Genomic DNA, 19,064 nt, shown 5'->3' on the forward strand with positions numbered 1-19,064 from the left:
GTTCAATATCACATGGCTCAGGCATTCTATCTTCACAGTCTATACTCTAAAATGCTGGGTAATAAATTCTTTCAGCTTTTATTTTTCTGAAGATTTCAGTTTTTCACGCCTAGTGTTGAAGAATATTTTCACCAGCTATACAAAACTGACAATTGTTTTCCAGTGAAGACACTCTTTTATTGTTTTAGGGTCTAATCATTATCTCCAATAAGATTGCGACCCTCGTTTGTTATCTTTATTCCCATGTACATATCATGTGTTTTTTCCTTTTGCTGCCTTAAAAATACTCTATCTTTAGTTGATAACAATTTTAGCATAATGTATTTTTCTTGTTGTTGTCTTTGTATTTATCCTTCTTGGGGTGTGCTGAGCTTCTTAAATCTGTAACTTTTACATCTTCATTTATAAATTTTGTTCTTTCAAACAGTTAAATTGCTAGAAAATCCTCTCAAGTTTGGCTTCACTTGGATTAAAGCTTGTTTGGCTCAGATTTGAACTTGGCTGTAACAGCATGATTCTTACTCCTAAGCCATGGTCTTTCAGGGCCTGAGGTACTTAGGTATATTCTTCATCCTCATGGAGCTGGAACTCTGATATCTCCCAGCACAGCACTACCTATGTCATCACCTTTCAGCCCCCAGCCTCGCAGCACACGTCCTCAGCCAGACCTCACAGAGTCCAATCTGGCACATGAGCAGCCCAGCCCTGGACCAAGGACCTATGATACGTTCCCCACACAGACTCCCAGACTCCACCCCCCAGCACAGAACACTCTTCTATCTACCTTACCCTGAAATTTCCAGTCGCTGGAGCAGAACTTAGATGCTGGACTCTGGTTCAGCAAGACTTGACACCACGCTTGCTTTCACTTTTCCTGCTCTGTGTCAGGAAAGACACTCCAGTAGAAGACAGAGATGACCGATGACCTCACAACTGTGATCACAGTCTACTGCTGCTTGCTGGTTCATGTCTAAAAACAGTTGCTTTGTATATTTTGCCCAATTTGACAGTTATTCTTATTGAGAGAGTTTCAGTTACTTGACTATGGCTGCAAGCAGAGGCCTAACACTATGTTTGCTTTTCTGAAGATTTAAAGTGTTTACTTACTGGGAGATGTAATATATTTCTAAATACACGTGCCTTAGAAATTTCATCTCTCCGACTATTAGAAGAAGAAGTTTTGCTAGAGTAACACTAGTTGGTAATCATATGTATCAACTCTTGAGGGTCATTACTAAGTCTGTTTATTCATTTATTCAGTGAACACTTGTTGAATGTTGTCCATTCTGTGAGTGATATTTTTCCCGTAAGTAGTTTTAAGGGATTTATATTAACCCATGTATTCAACAGATCATGCAGCTTGAACTATTCAGATATATGCACTTTGACATTGTTTTGAAACATTTATTTATTTTGCCATTTCCAAGAGTGTGTGCAGGGGAGACAAGCATGCCTGACTGTTATGATTCAAGATGTCAAATAGAAAGATCAATATATGAGTTTATTCCTCAGAGAAGAATTTTGGGCTAGATATATAAATTTGGGAAGGTAAATAATACCTTGGTGATCTAAATATCACTCCTCAGTCATTGTTTCTCACATCATCCTATTTTAATACTCTGAACAGCACTTATTGCTACCTGATAATTTCTTATTTATTTCTTGCTTATAGTCTCTTTCCAGAAAATGTGACCTCTGCGACAGAAAGAATCTTCTTTGTGCAATTCATTTCTCTATTTTTAGCATTTAAACAGTGTCTACATATAGAAGACTCTCAGTAAATACTGGTTTAATAAATGAATGATTTCCTGCCATACAAAATAGAAACATGTGCATTTTCATACATGTATAGCTTTATTATCATTAAATAGGAATAACCTTAATAGATCACTGGCTCTGAGACCTAACTGGTATTTAAAAGAAGGCATACATTCTAAAACCAGTATCATTTAGAGAGGAGGTAACTTTGTGCCCAACATTAAACTAGCTTATAATTAACAAACCTAACTCAATGGCACAATGGTTAAGGTCACAAGTTCAGAAGCCACACATTTTGATTCACAATCATGGTTATCATATTTACCAGCCAAAAGCCTTGGTAAAATCATTTAACTTCTCTGTTCCTCAACATTATATAAATATAGTACTTGTAGTGAGGGTCTAATAAGCAAATAAGTGTAAAACAGAACAATGTCTCATATAAATTCTCATATGACATTATTATTATTACTTCAGGTTAACTCATCTAATTCATTGAATTTTATTTTTGGGAGTCATTTTATCTTGGAGAAGATACTGGAAAGGTAAATAGTGTCTGCCAAGAGATGACATTACTGTTGAAGGTCGACAACCTGGCATGTGTTTCAGATTTTTGCTATGGCTTACAAACTAGGGAAAAGATTTATGACCTTTGATTTTCCTTTATCTGTGCCTAAAGTTTTTCTTTGCCCTGCATCTAGTTAAGCGTTGACTAATCTCTCTGTTCGAAGTGGTATAATATTTTATTCAAGTTTATGCCCTTGTCAAGCCTTTCGATTTTCTTTTAAGGATGCTAATCCTATCCTTACCTAGATGATGGCTGGAAAATGTGTCCCTGCATTTAACTGCACCTAAATAGAAACTAGAATATCAGAACTCCAGATCCTTGCGTCAGGGGATATAAGGGAACTCTGCCTCTCGATATCTATCACAGCTCTGAAGATGGTTGCCTGAGGAAAAAGCTGTATATCCATTCATTTAGATATTCTCAACTCTATCCCTGGGTTATCTCACTTATATATAGCAGAGACCTATAAATCTGTACTATATCACATCAACCCCCACTGATTTGCCTTTCCCGAGTTACACTCTCATACTTAAGTTAATGGCCTACGTTGAGGAAAACTGCTTTAAGAAAAAGCTTCCGTATAAAATTCATTGTGGTATTTATTATAAAAATGTTAATGAGGGTATAATTTAATACAGTTACAATGTCCTCTTTATGAAGGTCTACTGGTGAATTTTCTTTCTAACTCTAAAACCAGAAATTGTTGAGTTTTTCCTTTACAAATGCTTTCTATTGTCTAATGGACACTGAGAAGCTCAGAATTAATGTAGCATTCCTCTTTGCATGGACTCTTATGAGCTTAGAGCCAAAAAGTGTGGTCCTACATTAAGAGAATCAATGCATCTTATGGCATATATTTTGTACATTATCTTTATTATATTCATGATTGGCTTGATATTCTCTTTCTACTAGCATTATTCTTTTGCCCCACATTACTTATCCATTTATCCCGTAAAGTCACTTTATCTCCTTTTATTGTACGTACTTAGATAAAACAACGTGGGGCATAGGTAAGTATTAAAAACCACATATTGAATGCAGGAGATTTCTTTTCTAAATGTGCACAAAATAAAAGCTACTTGATGAATTCAAGTCACTCCCAAGCCATCAATATGAGTTATTTTCCCATAAAGAATATCTACTATGGGGAAATCTACATATTTTTATAGAAGACAATCATTACCTCTCTAAAGCATACCACACACAGCACAAATGCATATTGTTCATGTGAAAATATTGACTATAATTCATAGCCAGGAGCTGCAGGCTTGCTTCTGACAGTGGAGAAAGTCTGGGATGAAGAATAGATCATACCAGGTGACTGGACACAAAACAGTAAAGGTACCTATTCTGTTGGACCATATGAAATTGTCACTAGTCTACGGATCTTGACCTACAAAGACAGCAATTTCGTATGATTCAATATAATACTGGTTCAAATAACCATTGACAAGAATCCCACTGACCTTACAGAACAATCTCAGGAATAAACTTCTTGAGTTGAATCCTAAAAAGGGCTTAAACTATGCTTAGTTTTCCTTCAGTTTTCTGTTATTAGAGGCGGATGTCTATGGCATTTTTATTTATTTTATTTTTATGAAAGAGAAATCATCAGATAATACAATGCACTTACTTCTGTGATTTTGGTAAAGTTGTAGACAGTGACTATACCCAGTCATTTACTCTGAAGCAAATTCACAGGGCAGGGGAGTATTACTAGATAGAGTTTAGACTCTGGAGTAAAAACAAAACAAAACGAAACATTGGCTTTGAGTTCATCTTCTGTCACTTACTGTCTTAGTATGCCTAAGAAAATTAATCTCCAATTATCCAATTAGTCATATATTAATGGGAAGACATTATCTATCACAACATGTTAGTTTCTTTTTTTACTCCTGTGCTATGAATATTTGGAAGACAGAAATGGATCAACAGCTTTCTTAAAGAAAAACATGATTTTATTTTCAAAGTACTTTTAGAAATGCCTCATGAAGAAAGAACTTAATTGATCCAAGCCTTTTTAACCAGACCTACCTGAGAACATGTGAAACTATGGCTTTTCTAAAAAAAATTCTTTTTTTCTCCATCTCATCATTAATATTATTTGGAAGGGAAGAGTTAAGTTCTCCAGAGCATCATTCTGCCTAATCAAATGTGGTTTTAGATGCCTTGGAATCCTGGGTAACATTTGGGGCCATTGGACCAGTGTGGCATACTCGGGGTGAGCAATGGTGAAAGTGTTCTTTTTAGAGCAACCAAAAAATTCCTGGGTTCTTGTAAGCATTTCCTCCAGAATCCTGGAGCAGTAGGGTGCTGTTTAAATTTCTCCAGGATTCAGTGTCACAAATCAAGAGCAGCTGTATTATTCTGACTCTCATAACTCCAGAAATAAAATTTGTTATATTTCTTTTTAGTTTGGATTAGTGCAAATAAAGCCCTCTCTTTCCAAGAAAGGAGCAATTTCATCTATAATGTAAGTACCACAGGCTCTTGGGATGTATTATAAAGAGAATGCACGAATTACACATCCTATGCTACATTTCTCAACTAGCAAGGCAAATATCCAATTGGGCTTTTACTACATATAAAAGGTTCAGAGTAAAACTATTTTAAAAATTCCTCCCTTTTCCTCAATTGAACCAGAAAAGTAAACACATAAACAAAAGCAATTAATATTCATTTTGGCAAAGTCTCATGCTAGGATGTGTTTTACATATATTCTCCTTAGGCCTTGCAGAGGAAAGGAAAACAAAGGAGGAACAGAATGAAGTTGGTAAGACATAGAGATGAATCTGAAATGAAACTCTATGAATTAGATGTCCAGGAAGTAAATATCCTCTGAGGGTTTTCCCCTTCTTAAAAATATTTCTAAATGACACAATCAGCCAATGTACCCAGACCTCTGGTACCTCTGGTAGAATTATTTATTTAATACTAAAATTTAGGAGGGGAAAAACACTACACCCTCCTCAGAAGCTTAAAATCTCGGGAAGTTGGCATATTCATGAAGAGATTGTAAAATAATAGAGTTATATGTAATCAAGTGGTAAATTATAAATACAGAACAAGAAGGCTATAGGCTTTGGGTGGAGAAAAATCACTGAGGTGTTACAGTGTGAAAAAGATGATCTGAAATAGGAGGAGACATTTGGAGAGTTTGGGGACAATGGCTGAAGGGATTTTAATGGAGAAAAGAGAAGAGCACCAAGAAACAAGGAGCAACAATGCCAACTGGTCTCTGCTGCAACAGACAGGAAAACCCTGGCCTTGAGAAAGTCCTTGTGTATAAGCAGATACAGCACAGACTGACACTTAGAACATGTAGCTTTGTTTGATCAGTAGCAAAAATGTGAAACTGTAAAGTAAATCAAATGCATGTAAGAATATGGATGGCTACTTTGAGTTCTTGAATTGTGCTCAATATACAATTTTTTTCACAGATTTCTGGACCCAATAAGAGGCCTTTTTAGTGGATTCCAGGTTAATAATATAACAATATGGATCCTGTATTTCGAGTGGATTTTTGTGTGCAATAAACGGTGAAACCTTTCCAAGATGAATCTGTTGTCATGGCTTCCTTTTCCCACTGCTATTCTCCCTGGTTTATTTCCCTTTTTATTGCCCATTGCTTTTAGAAGGAATAAATATTAATGAGTTCCACAATGTAGTTTGTACTCCTCTGTTAACATTGGTGAGAGTAGCTACTCCCTACTGAGCAATCATCAGCAAGGCAGGCAATAGCCAGCCACAAACCATTTCTTTTACATTCTTAGAGAGCAGGAGTGTGCCTTGGAAAACATGCTATTCATTCACCAGTGCGCATCCCTGAGTGCTTGTTTCAAAATTCCTTCTGGTGCTATCATTCATCTACAACAGACTCTCAGGGAAGTAAGTGCTTAAGGGTTACAAAAAGCACATGTACTACAGTCACTTGACACTATCAGGTTATGTGACATTTTATCCACCATCTTTCTTTCATTAACGGAAGGACCTTTACTAATAGCTATGGTTTCATTCCATCTGGGGGTTATAGGGATGAAGATAAAACAGTATCTTAGATGCTCTTCCTCTCCAATTTCCTAGCTTAACTGCTGGCAAGGTATAGTGGTTTTCTAAAGATCTGTAGCTTGGGAACCCCAAGCTAGGGCTTGATGAGTAAAAATAAGACCAGTATTAGAACTAAAAGTTCTACTTCACTTCTGAGGGCACAGTGACTTTTCCCACTCTTTCCTTGCCAGTCTGACCTCAGAAATGTGGAAAACCCGTTTTCTAGACATATATGCCTTTGTTTCTGTGTCTCATCTTAAAGTACTGATTCTCTTTGGCTCCACTAGAGGTCAAAAACTTATGCTAGAATTTGGGACAGATTTATTGAGAAGTCTTAAAGCTTCAGGTTCAGGTCCTTCTCATGCACAGTCCCTTTCTGGGGCCTTGGCAGAGATCTTAGTGATTTTGTATTTAGAATTTTGCATTTTTTAAAAAAATAATAAGCGACCCTTAAATTATATAAACTTTGGGGCTTAGAAAACCAGGAGCTTTCCTGACCCTATCCTAGCCTCTTATATAGCTTTAGAAAGCCTTTTAAAAGGGCTCTCATCGGCTTTATAGTAAAATAAACTCCTGATGATAATCATAATGGTGCTTATAAAATAGAGGGAGATTTCTAAACTCATTCCAGACTTATAGAATCACTATCTCAGGGGATAATATCCAGGTGATAATATGCATTTTCTTAAAACATCCAGGTGATACTTAAACTGTATTCTGAGGATATATATGTCTTGGAAAAATAATTCACCCAAGGAATAAGGGTAAAGGTTCTTTATTAAGGATGGACCACGGTTGTAATGTAGTTTCAGAGCTTAATTGTAGTCTCAAACTGGTATATTTGTAGAAGTTTCTCCATGTTAGCCTTACGAAGCATCAGTTCTGAAAATCCAGTAAACAAAACTATAGTGACAAGGCTACTTACTCTCAAGCTATAAGCTCCCTGAGGACAGGCATCAAGTCCACTTTTATTTTAAAACATTCTATCTTCAACGTCTATCTTCAGTGATGCAATTTAATAATTGTTCAATAAGTATTTATGGAGTGAATGAAGGAATATCAAATAAGATATCCAAATTTGTAGCACTTCATCAATCAGACTGTGATTGATATTCAGAAGAGTAACATTTGGGAGAACAGACACAGGATGAGTTTAACATTAAGTCACTGATTCCAACTGTTTGTTCCCCACACTAAGCACTTAATCATTGCAGGAACCACATAATTAACAGTGTCTTAATAAATTCAATGAATATTGTCACTGTCATCATATCATCATTATGACTATTGTTTTCTTTTAGACTGAGCATTTGGGACTTAAATTTTGGTATGTGTAAATATTCCATTAGACTTCACACTGTTGTAGAAATTCCAGTGTTTCTAGTCTATTAACATCTTTTTGCGTCAAAATTTATTTTCCAATGTTTTATCCTTGTTAGCTTAATATTACTCACATATTTTATCACCATACCATCTATGACTCTGTTCAAGACACCAAGATAGGTAATAATACATTTTATCTTCTCTAGGTAATAATTCCTTTGTCATTATTACCTTTGCCTAGGTAATAATGCCCATGTCATTCATCTTTCCCATTACAAACTGGGAGAAACGAATGACAAAAAGGGAGAAAGGTTTGACATATAGGTACTCATGAATTTTCAGTGTTTCTCTCCTTCAATTTTAAAAGTTTGCAATCACATTCATACTTCATTGAACAATACCACTTTAGCAATGTAATTTTTATGGAGTTTTATGTTCCTGGAGATTATTCTTCACTCTAAAAATACTAGAGAAAATGCTGGACATTTTTTAATTATCCAAGAAAATTTCCCATCAAATGCCATTTAATGGATTAAACCAATCTTCTGAATAGTTTTGACACTGCAAACATATATAATTTAAGTAAATCTCATGTTATTGCCTTGATAAAATAAAAATTTCAGCTGCACTTTATAGATACAGAAGGCATTACCGCCTGAGAAATACATCATGTGTCATTTGTGTGTTTATATATTTGCCAGCAATGGTGAATGTGTGGACTGATTAATCTATACTCTTAGTTTGAGAACTATAAACACTCATAATACTGATCAATGCTCTCAAAGAAAGAGTAATAATTAAAACAAAATAATTTCCTGTAAAAGCTTTTGACTCTGACATATAGAAGTTATATTTGTAGATTTTTAGTCTTCTTTATCTGGTATTAATTAGATCTCTAGGAAGCAAATGAGTTTTATCTTATTTAGCAGTTGTGTTGAATTGATTTTTATTTAGTACCTTTTATTTCCTGTTGGATTGGAAAAAATACATCTTATACTATATGATTATACAAATATAATATTAATAATTATAGTTTATTTTGATAATTATTCTTACATTTTTAACATGCATAATGACTTAATATATAAGGGTGATCAAATCTGTCCCCTTTCCCAAACAATATACTCCTTATCATTTCCTCCTGTCATATATAACTGTTGCTCATTAAGAATATAGTGTTTTAGTCATGTATAATATTGCTTCATCATATCTATACTTAAGTTACCCAGATGTTTATCAAATTCTTTGCACATCTTGACTTCTTCTCTTGCTGATTTCAATTTCCTTCATCTTAAACATTATCACTTAGGAACTTTTTCAGTGACGGTTTCATAGAGGTCAACTTTTTCACTTCTGTCTTAATTTTGCCCATAGTTTTTGATGGTAGCTAGTTTTTAATGGTAGGATAAATAATTCTAAACGACATTTATTTCCTTCTCAGTACTTTTAAAATATCATTTTTGTTATTTTGCCTTTTTTTCAGCTGTTGAGAATTTCACTGTTGATATATTAATTCCTTTTTAATTTTTGTCCTTTTCTTTATTCCTTTTACTTTGTCCTTACAGAACTACCTTATAGTTGATGAACTGAAATCTCACTATATTTAAGTGTATCACTATCCTGTTTGAAAACTGTCTCTATTCATTCTGTACATTTTGTCTTTCAACAAATCTAGAAAATTCTCTCATGTCTTCTATTAATTTTTTCATTCTGAACCTTCTTGTTTAATTCTGCATGACTTAGCTCACTTTTATTCTTAATTTCTATTTTCAGTGTTCCTTTTTGACTAACTTCCTTACATTTGTCTTGAGTTTATTAATAACTGTTTAGCTCAATCTGTCTAATCTACCTATTTATTTCCAGTAAAAGCACTTTTAAATTCCAGAATTTCTTTTTTGTTCTTTTAAAAAAACATCTGGTCTTTTTTTGTGCGTGATTCATTATATTTAATGTTTTAATTTTCCCTTTACATCTTTAGTAAGTTCTAGCATATATCTTTTATAGTGTCTATCTGCTATCTCCATTATTTCCAACGTTGTGAATCTAATCTTAATGTTTGTTTGGTATTTTAAATCCTGTTTAAAATGGATTATTTTTTCTTTGTGTAGCTTGCAGCTTTGAATGGCACATTTTATCTGGGGAAACTCTGTGACTTAGATTAAGGTATTCATTCCTTCAAAGATTTTGCTTTTGCTTATGTTAGGCAACTCAGTAGTACCATTTGTCATGCTATTTCTTTCTTTCTTTTTTTTAGTGTATATTTATTTTTGAGAGACAGAGAGAGAGAGAGAGAGAGAGAGAGAGAGAGAGAGAGAGAGAATGAGTGGGGGGAGGGGCAGAGAGAGAGAAAGACACAGAATCTGAAGAAGGCTCCAGGCTCCAAGCTATAAGCACCAAGCCTGACGCGGGGCTTAGACCCATGATCAGTGAGATCATGACCTGAGCCGAAGTTGGACTCTCGACCACTGAGCTACCCAGGCACCCCTGCCTGATGCTATTTCTTATATTAGTTTCTCAGTTTGGTGGTCTTTGGATTCATGGAAGTTCCATAAATTTGAAACTTAATTAATTAATATGAGTACAGACCCTTACGTGGAGTTCATAGGAAAGGTTTGTTCTTGCCCTGACTTCAAACTAAGGCTGAGGCTGACCTGCTTCCTTGCCCTCTCCCTCTCTAGGTAAGTTGAGTTCACTCAATCGTTGCCGCTATCACTCTTTGAGGTTGAAAAAGTAAAGCAGTATTTCCATTTTCACTCTCTCTGGCTAAAAGTTTTATGTCATACCCATTAAAGACTTCACTCCTTCTCGATTCCCACAGTGTGTAACCCTCCTCCTGCAGGTACAATTACCACCCAGGGCAACACGGAGAGCATCAGTTCAGTCTTCCTGGTTCGTTTTGAAAAATCATTTAGTTAATCAAGACCTCAGTTCTGCTCTTAAAAGCATTTAAAGCAATATCGTACCCTGCCTGTCTAGGTGTTTTGTAAGGGATGATTTTCAGCTTTTCTAATCTTCTATAATAGGTATTTTTAGGCAAATAAAACTAAATAATATACATAAGGGTATAAGGCCAAGCAGAAAAGAAATGAGGCTTCCTGGTTATTTGCATAGGGTTCTTTTGAAAGTTGCCTTAAGATGAAATTGAGAGTTTGTAAAGCTTTGTATGTAACTAGAAAAGAGAATAAGACATATAAAACATGTGCTCTTGAATGAGTGCCCACAAAGAAGCACAGTGCAAGAATTTTGACTCTTTTCATTTGATCTAACAACTAGATCATGTTTCCTCTATTCAAAGTCAGAGGCATGAATAATTATTTATTCAGGGATGAAGGGTGTATATGAATAGAGCCCCTTGCTAAAATCAAGAGTTTTTAAAAGTATTTTTGAAATGTTCAAGAAATAATTTTCTGACAAATTGTAAGAGCCATTCACAAAGGGGAGAATAAACATATCAAACAATAAATGTTTATTAAATAACAACTAAGTTAAAGGCATTATAAGCCCTGTTTTCATGTTTACATGGCTTACAATCTGTTACATATATGTGTATATATATGTATATATGTGTGTGTATACAAACATATGTGTGTGTGTGTGTGTATATATATATATATATATATGTTTTTGGTTGGATACTTCCTGCTATCTCATTAGTAAGCTCTTCCTCTACTAAAAATTCTAATACATATATATATGTATTACTAAATATTACTAAATATGTATTACTAAAAATTCTAATACATATATATATGTATATATATATATATGTTTTTGGTTGGATACTTCCTGCTATCTCATTAGTAAGCTCTTCCTCTACTAAAAATTCTAAATTACCTTGGGGGTAGACCATTGACCAACTTAATCTAGTTCCCAGGATGTAAGTTTTTATTAGCTTCTATTCCAGTGGCTGACATCTCTTGGCATCTCACTTCTATTTTGTAATCTACTCATCACAAATTTCATAGGTTTAACAGCCCTTCTCTCCCACAAAATATCCTAGAAGTAATTTCCAAGAAATATCTGACTTTTTTCAAGGATTTCCTATGTTTTAATTTTTCTATAATTATACCACAGTGCTTTTTACATCCCCCTGCAACTGTGAAGGCTGTCTTCAAAAGGGAGTCATGGTGTTATTTTGTTCCTGTTTCATTTACCTTATTGAGATTAGGAGAGGAGCACCTGGGTGGCTCAGTCAGTTAAGCATTGGACTTCAGCTCAGGTCGTCACCTCACGGTTTGTGGGTTTGACCCCTGCATCAGGCTTTATGTTGTCAGCACAGAGCCAGCTTTGTAACCTCTGCCCCTGCCTCTCTCTGCCCCTACCCACCCCTCTTTCTCTCTCAAAAATAAATAAACATTAAAATTTTTTAAAAGATTAGTAGAGCTCAAAGTGGTGTGCTTAGAAATAGGATAAATTTTGAAAAGTGCTCATACTGTCAATTTATCTCAACAGAAGCATTCATAACCAAATTTTATATATCTGTGTATATAATTATGGTATCCTAGTGACCATTTAAAGTTGGTAAATTTTAACATCTTTTTATGTTCTTCTATAATTTTAACATCTACACGAAGATGTTATAGAAAGTCAAGAAACATGAAAGCACTTCTATCTGAGGGGTCCGCCTGGACACATTTCTAGATACAGAGAAAGCAAAAGTAAACCACTGTGTTTCCTAGATCAGTTGAGGATTATATAAGGAAATGTACGGAGAACGTCTGATACATATTTCTGATCGAAATGGCATGTAAAATGTTCTCACCTACCTGTTATTTCAAAAGTGATGGATAGGAAAGGTGCAGCACTAGACTTCGACGTACTCTGATATTTACTTTCTGAAATAACAGGGAAACGGCACCATAAGCATTGTATTTCTCTTTTTTTTCAAATCAGCTTTGACCAAAGTGGGCTACTTTGTGGAAACTGTAGATAAACAACTACAATTATAAATAGTGTGCATCCCATTTAGAGATGGTGACTATCTTATTCTCCTTATTTCTTTGCAGAACATGGGAAATTATGAACTCCTTCTTCATCTTTCTGTCTACCCATTCACAGTTCAACCACCTTCCTGACATCCATCTTTCCATCGATTGTCCAAACTTTCTGCTGGTTTATCTTATTATATGTCATCATACAGGCTCATTATCCAGGCTGTTTTTCTTAATAGCCTCCAAGCCCACACACCTTATCCAGAGTTCATTGTGGACTTTTTAATCTATTTTCTACAAAATAATGTTCTAACGTTCCCTATAATATATATCATGAAAGCTTCATGGTGCTTTAGAACCAATACTCTTGGGTTCCTTCATTTAAAAACATGTTCAATCTGTATTAAAAGAATGTCTTGAATTATAGAGTTAAAATCTACTTTCATTTCACTTTGAGCTCTTTAAAAAATCAATTCATGTTTATGTATCCAATGATAAGCAACATTTTCATCAGTTTTCTAGCTACTGCTAACCTCCCCATGGGCAAAGCCTCTTCCTGTCATATTCTCATAAGGGTCAATTTCATGCCAGCATAAGCTGAACACTGTTCACAGCCTGCTGGAATTCCGATCAGCCAGCTGAACAGAACCTGTCCAGGGTTTTACTACTAACTCTTCTCAGTAGAAAACTTGTCAAACCTTTCTTCTAAAGAAGTGGAAATTTTGCTCTCCTGAAATACTATAGGACAAATGTTGTCAAGATTGGGAGGGTTACCTATGGCCTGCGGCAATACATGAATAAGATATGGATGGTCTCCAATATCAAGTAGATATATTTTCCCAATTATCTATAGATACTATCAGCAACTTCATAAATATTCCGATGGTATAATTCAATGGGCACAAATAAGGTGCGAAGTTGCAAATATAATACATTATACTTTGTGTGTACTTTAATAAGATACATTTTGATTTTCTGGAAATTAAATATATTAGCTGAAGGGAGGAGAATTTTTTATAGCCTGGTGTGTGTGAGTCTATTAATAGTAGTGAATACACCGATGAATAAAGTTATTTCATGTGGCCCTGTCCTTGTGGTAAGGTGGATATTACCATTCCTCTGTGTAATGTGATGTGCCAAAGTAATAAAGGAATTTTATGTGAACTTCACATCACTTGTTTTCAGTATTTTTATATCCGGAAATGTCATTTTGAGTTAAAGTATTTTACTTCAGGTTAAGGTATCTTTTAAAAACTTGGTTACATGTGGAAAGAAGACATTTGTTCAGAGAACACATGGTGCGGATCTGCAAACAGTGTAGACTGCGTTCTTCGTATTAAGCGTAATACAAATTGCTCTTGGGGCAGGTTGTTCATGGTTATACAATCAGGATTACTTGAGATCAGTACTTTCTTTTTAGGACTCATTGAAGGAGTGATTTGGAGGACTTTCCCTCTCTTTTACAAAGTAAGCTTTCATTCTTTGGTATTTATTGGAAGAAAACAGGATGTGAACAATCCTCACAGCCCACAGCCTAATTATTCTCCATTCACACACATGTACAGTCTTACATATCACCCTTGAGATGCTGGCATATTGAATAAATTTCCCAGTGGGAAATGGTAAGTCCTTCTGGGGAGAAATTCATATAGTCTAAGTTCTGAGAAAAAAAAAAAGCTGCAACTTTTAGGGAGGATTAACTGTCTTTAAAAAGACTACATAAGGTTTATTAGTATTCTTGGTATTTGAAATGAAATGACACAAATTACCAAATTATTCATGTTACATACATATATGATTAATATTAATTTTAGGCAAATTGATTATTTCCATATCCATGGATCATTGCTTTGGCATTTGCTTTACTCCAACACATACATCTTAACTACAATGTTCTTTTTGTTTCCCTTTTGCTCTGTGACTTTTTGGTGCTCTGCCATGCTTTTGGCAGTGATAGGGAGACTCCATGGCAAAATGGTTAAAAAAAAAAACCCACCCTGTTGCAATTCAGAATTCTGAAGGATCTTTTGAAAGTAATAACCCACAGGACACAATTGACATTCAGAAACTAAAATCTGATCTACCTCTAGCAATGAAATTATACTACTCTGAAAGGACTGCTATAATAAATCCACCTAACAGTGTTAAAAATGTGGCCATTAAAATGGCCAAGAAAATATTAATGTACTAACATTACATGTTTTATGCTACTTTCTTACAACCTCAAGAAACATTAGTAGTAAAATGTATCCCTAGGCTAGATTCCTAAATGAGTTGGGTGACATACTACATAAAGTTAGTGGATACAAAACAATTAAATTGTGCAAGTTGCAAATGCACAACTTCAGTGTTTATTTTCCATGAATTGCTAGTCATTGGTGCCACTAATTTTGGGGGGAGGCAGAGGAGTCCTCTCTCCTGTTTTTTTTTTTTTTAACACTCATTTCTCTTGGTTCTTTCCCTTCTCTTCTGGGCATCCTTCACCAGATTTCTTCTCTGAAAATTCTCCTATTTTGGGTCTTTATCCTTATTCTTTTCCCTTTCCAACCAACATATTTGCTGGGGAATACTACCCTATCCTATTTACAACTTGCCAAATACAACATACTCATCTTTTTTGGCAAGATTTCTCATTGGCTTTTGCTTGTCTTCACCCGTAGGTTTCAATACATGCTGTCCTCTCTGCCTGGAATAAACTTCTTGCATTCCTGATCCACTTCCTGTGTGGGAGGTGTGTGTCATCACTCAGCTGTAGTGCCACTTCCGCTATGTTTCTGTTTTTGTTCTACCGCCACCCCCCCCCAGATATTCTCAACTCAAGTTGTAATGCATTTCATACTGTATTATACCTATTGGTTTGTGTGCCCTCATGATAACCATGAGCACTTTCCTGACACAAATTTTGTATCGATATTTCCAGCCATATCACCTCATACAATTTTTGAAACTCTGTTGGCAACTAATAGATATTTATTTAATGGACTAATGATAGAAATCCTGCTCTTCTCAGGTAGAGGGAAGGTAAGAAGGTCTGCCTATAACACTGCTTAAAAACATTCATATTTGTAGGGAGTTAAGAGCAATTAATTGAATACAAACAATCTAATAACTATTAGAAATGTAGAGTAAGATTAATATATAATAATATATACTTTTAGCCTTGACCATCTTGAACTCACTTATCCTTTCTCACACTTAGCACATCTCGTCCCCAAATTGAGATTTAAACAACAAAAAAGGTTCTAAGACAGGTTTTCCAAATCAAAGGGTTTAATCAAGAGTTTTTTAAAAAGTCATGTCATTACTATTTTTTAATATTTATTTATTGAGAAAGAGAGAAGGAGAGAGAGAGATGTGAGGGGGGAGGTGCAGAGAGAGACAGAGAGAGTGAGAATCCCAATCAGGTTCCATGCTGTCAGTGCAGAGCCAGACAGGGGGCTCGAACTCATGAACCCTGAGATCATGACCTGAGTCAAAATCAAGAGTTGGATGCTTAATTGACTGAGCTACCTATTTTTTTTTTACTGTAGTCGTACTTTGTACTTATTCTGTATTTATTTCATTTAAATTCAAACTGAAAATTTCACTCAATACCATAATTAACCTACTATTTTTCAACCATATTACAAACAGCAAAAGGGGTTGCCGTTTTACAAGCAGATTTTAAATCTTATATAAGGGAACTCTAGCCTTTAAAATAAATGACCATTCTACATGTATACTTACAAGATGTTTTCTTCTGTATTTATAATTAGTTACACCTGCTAAATTTTGACTCAGAGTCTGCAGTCAGAATATTTAAAAGACTTGTCAGCAAATCAGAACTGACCAGGGACAGAATTGGATTATTACTATTTTTTTTTACAACCAAAATTTAAATTACTGTTCATCAAAGTGGATATCAGCCATGATGTGAACAGAGTTATGACTGTTCATGTTCCGGATATCTATATGTATATCTGTCTCCCTGCAGGGTGACTCCAGGCTCAGTCTGCATGTGTAAGTTGAAAAGAAGAAGATAGTTTACCTTCTCTGTCCTTGTGGGTGTTTAAGTGCGAGAGGAGGTTTTCATTGGTCTGCACGCAGTATACCTCTCGCATCTGCACCCCTCCTCCGCAGAGGGCAGTCTGGTTGCCCCGCCTCTTGTCCTGCTGACTGAGCAAAGGGTCCACCCGGCACTCAGTCCACTCTGTAGTCCTCCAGCCATACCTAAAGGAAGAAAATGCTGGCCGTGGCAACCATGTTTATTCAATAAAACTTTGCTCTGTTCTTCTTACATATTTTTTTCTTAAAAAAAAAATTAGTCTAAAAAACACTTTCCTCTTGAATCAACCATAGACTACTACATCTGTGGTACAGATTCAGGTTCAATTTCTTCTCCTCTATCCTCAGCAGTGCTCCATTTAAAGAGGGGTTAAATTTAGGATGATCCTGTTTTATTTGCAATTACTGGAAGTTGCTTATAAATATTTTATGAAAAGAGAGCATAATGCTGAAAACATAAAATTTTATGTTCAATTAAGCTGAACTCAGGCTGGCCCTTTCTTGATGCTTATAAACAAAGGAGGATTGAATCTGAGAATGGAAAACATTCTAAATGATGATCAACCCAAACATTTGTTTTGCCTTTAATAAAATGCATGAAAATTGCTACTTCATACTGGATCAAAATTATAAGTGTGTGTGAGGATTAAAAAATATATAACAGTTCAGAGTTTTCTCTTTATTGTGAAGAATGAGTGTTTTTCTGTAGCACTGAGAATCCCTGATGAGTGCCTGATGAATGTTGAAAGAGCTGACGTTTCTAATCAGTGAAACACAGGAAAGATGATCTGTGGTTCTAAATTAAAGCTCCAATCAACGTTAGGATGTGAAAGAAATGTTGGGGGCTTGTCAGCCCAATATGTGCTTTAAGGCAATAGCCAGGAACCATTTCCCGATGCCACTACAGATAGAAGTGATGGCATTTCCCCACCTCAAGGAAAATGGATATTCTGAAAGCACAAAGAAAATGGCTCATGTAGCACTTCGTGTCACTTTAACCAAGATGCTTCTTCGGTAATCAGATTAACAGCCAACATGGGTACAAATGGATGTACTAATGTTCATCGCAAATGGACAAAAAAAGTTAAATGGGCCTTCTGATGTCTGATCTAGGTGCTTCGCTTTGTCAATAGTAAAGTTTCATGACAGCAAACTAGACCTTCACATTCATTTTTCATTTTTAAAAGGGGGTGAACACAGCTGCAGGACTGGGGCATCACAGAACAATGCTCCTGACATATATATTTATAAAGGAAGAATGGCATTCAGATAAATTAAAAAGAAAGAAAGAAAGAAAGAAAACACGTATAAATGATGCCTTGAGTCAGAGGGTCGGGAGCGGGATGTCAAGGAAAGTGAAACCAAACAAATCATTCTTTCGGGGAGTTAAAATGAAAATTTCACTTTTTATAGAATAAAGTCCAAAAGTCGGAACATTTTTTAGGACAGTGTTTGCAAAATGGTATTTTATTTTTTCCCACTTAGAATTTGTAAAAATCACTATTTCTCAATTCACTAATCATTTAAAATCAAATGGGTATGTGAACACACAAGGTAGGGAGACATCACAGCATAAGCTGCCTTCCTTTATTTACTCACGTGGCACAGGGGACAACTGTGTCTCCTTGAGATGCACAGGGTTCTCTTTCTTCAAGTTCTGGACACTCCTTCTCACTGCCAATAGGAAACTGCCTAATGATCCGTGTCCTGACACGAGTGCCTTTTGGGGATGCCACATCACGGCACGTGTTTGAGCAGGGACTCCATTCTGACCACTCTGACACCTGGCACTCTTTGGTGATCACACAGGACTGGAAGGTCATTGGCAGCTTCTCTTGTTGGCAGAAGCTGCAAAAGAACATTAGGATTCTCATCACAGACTAATGAGCAGTTACAAACTTTGTCTTCTACACTCCAGAGTAAAATAAGCTCGGACATTTTTATTTCTACTTGGAGGTACAATGCCAATTTCATTGAAAATATATCAACATTTATGATGTGTAAAAGCAGTCAGACTCAAAGCTAACATTTGCATTTCCTATTTTGTAAGAGTTGTTAAGCTGTTCAGAGGAAATAGAAAATAAAGGGACTAAACAAAATTAACTGAAACTAAGCTTACCATATTGTTCATTTCACTCATTCCAGATTTGTTTTAATTCAGAAAATGAGGAACCAAGAACAGTTAACATATAATTTTCATTGTTTAGTGATTTAAATAAACATGCCTGGCTAACTTAATACAATATTGTTTTAACAAAAAACCCCTTAAATGTAAGTTTAATATTATTAAAAAAGTTTTTTTTTAACATTTATTTATTTTTGAAGGACAGCACAGAGCCTGATGTGGGGCTCGAACCCACGAATCGTCAGATCATGACCTGAGCTGAAATTGG

General features: G+C 35.4%; 1 protein-coding gene across 6 annotated transcripts in view; it reads right to left on the minus strand.

The window, feature by feature from the left end:
- THSD7A (thrombospondin type 1 domain containing 7A) overlaps positions 1 to 19,064 on the minus strand; it is a 463,937-nt gene that overhangs the window by 225,652 nt on the left and 219,221 nt on the right. For 5 of the 6 annotated variants that reach the window (XR_007150223.1, XR_007150222.1, XM_047849263.1 and 2 more), the window contains exons 3-5: positions 18,271 to 18,519; positions 16,655 to 16,836; positions 12,463 to 12,531 (exon numbers count right to left, since the gene is read on the minus strand). Coding sequence is in view for 4 of the 6 variants with exons in the window: in XM_047849263.1 (XP_047705219.1) it covers positions 12,463 to 12,531; positions 16,655 to 16,836; positions 18,271 to 18,519 (500 nt within the window). In the remaining 2 variants the exon portion in view is untranslated. The remainder of the gene's footprint in view (positions 1 to 12,462; positions 12,532 to 16,654; positions 16,837 to 18,270; positions 18,520 to 19,064) is intronic. The other variant, XM_047849262.1, reaches the window with a different exon arrangement.

The sequence above is a fragment of the Prionailurus viverrinus genome, chromosome A2 (assembly GCF_022837055.1).
Source record: "Prionailurus viverrinus isolate Anna chromosome A2, UM_Priviv_1.0, whole genome shotgun sequence".
NCBI lineage: Eukaryota > Metazoa > Chordata > Mammalia > Carnivora > Felidae > Prionailurus > Prionailurus viverrinus.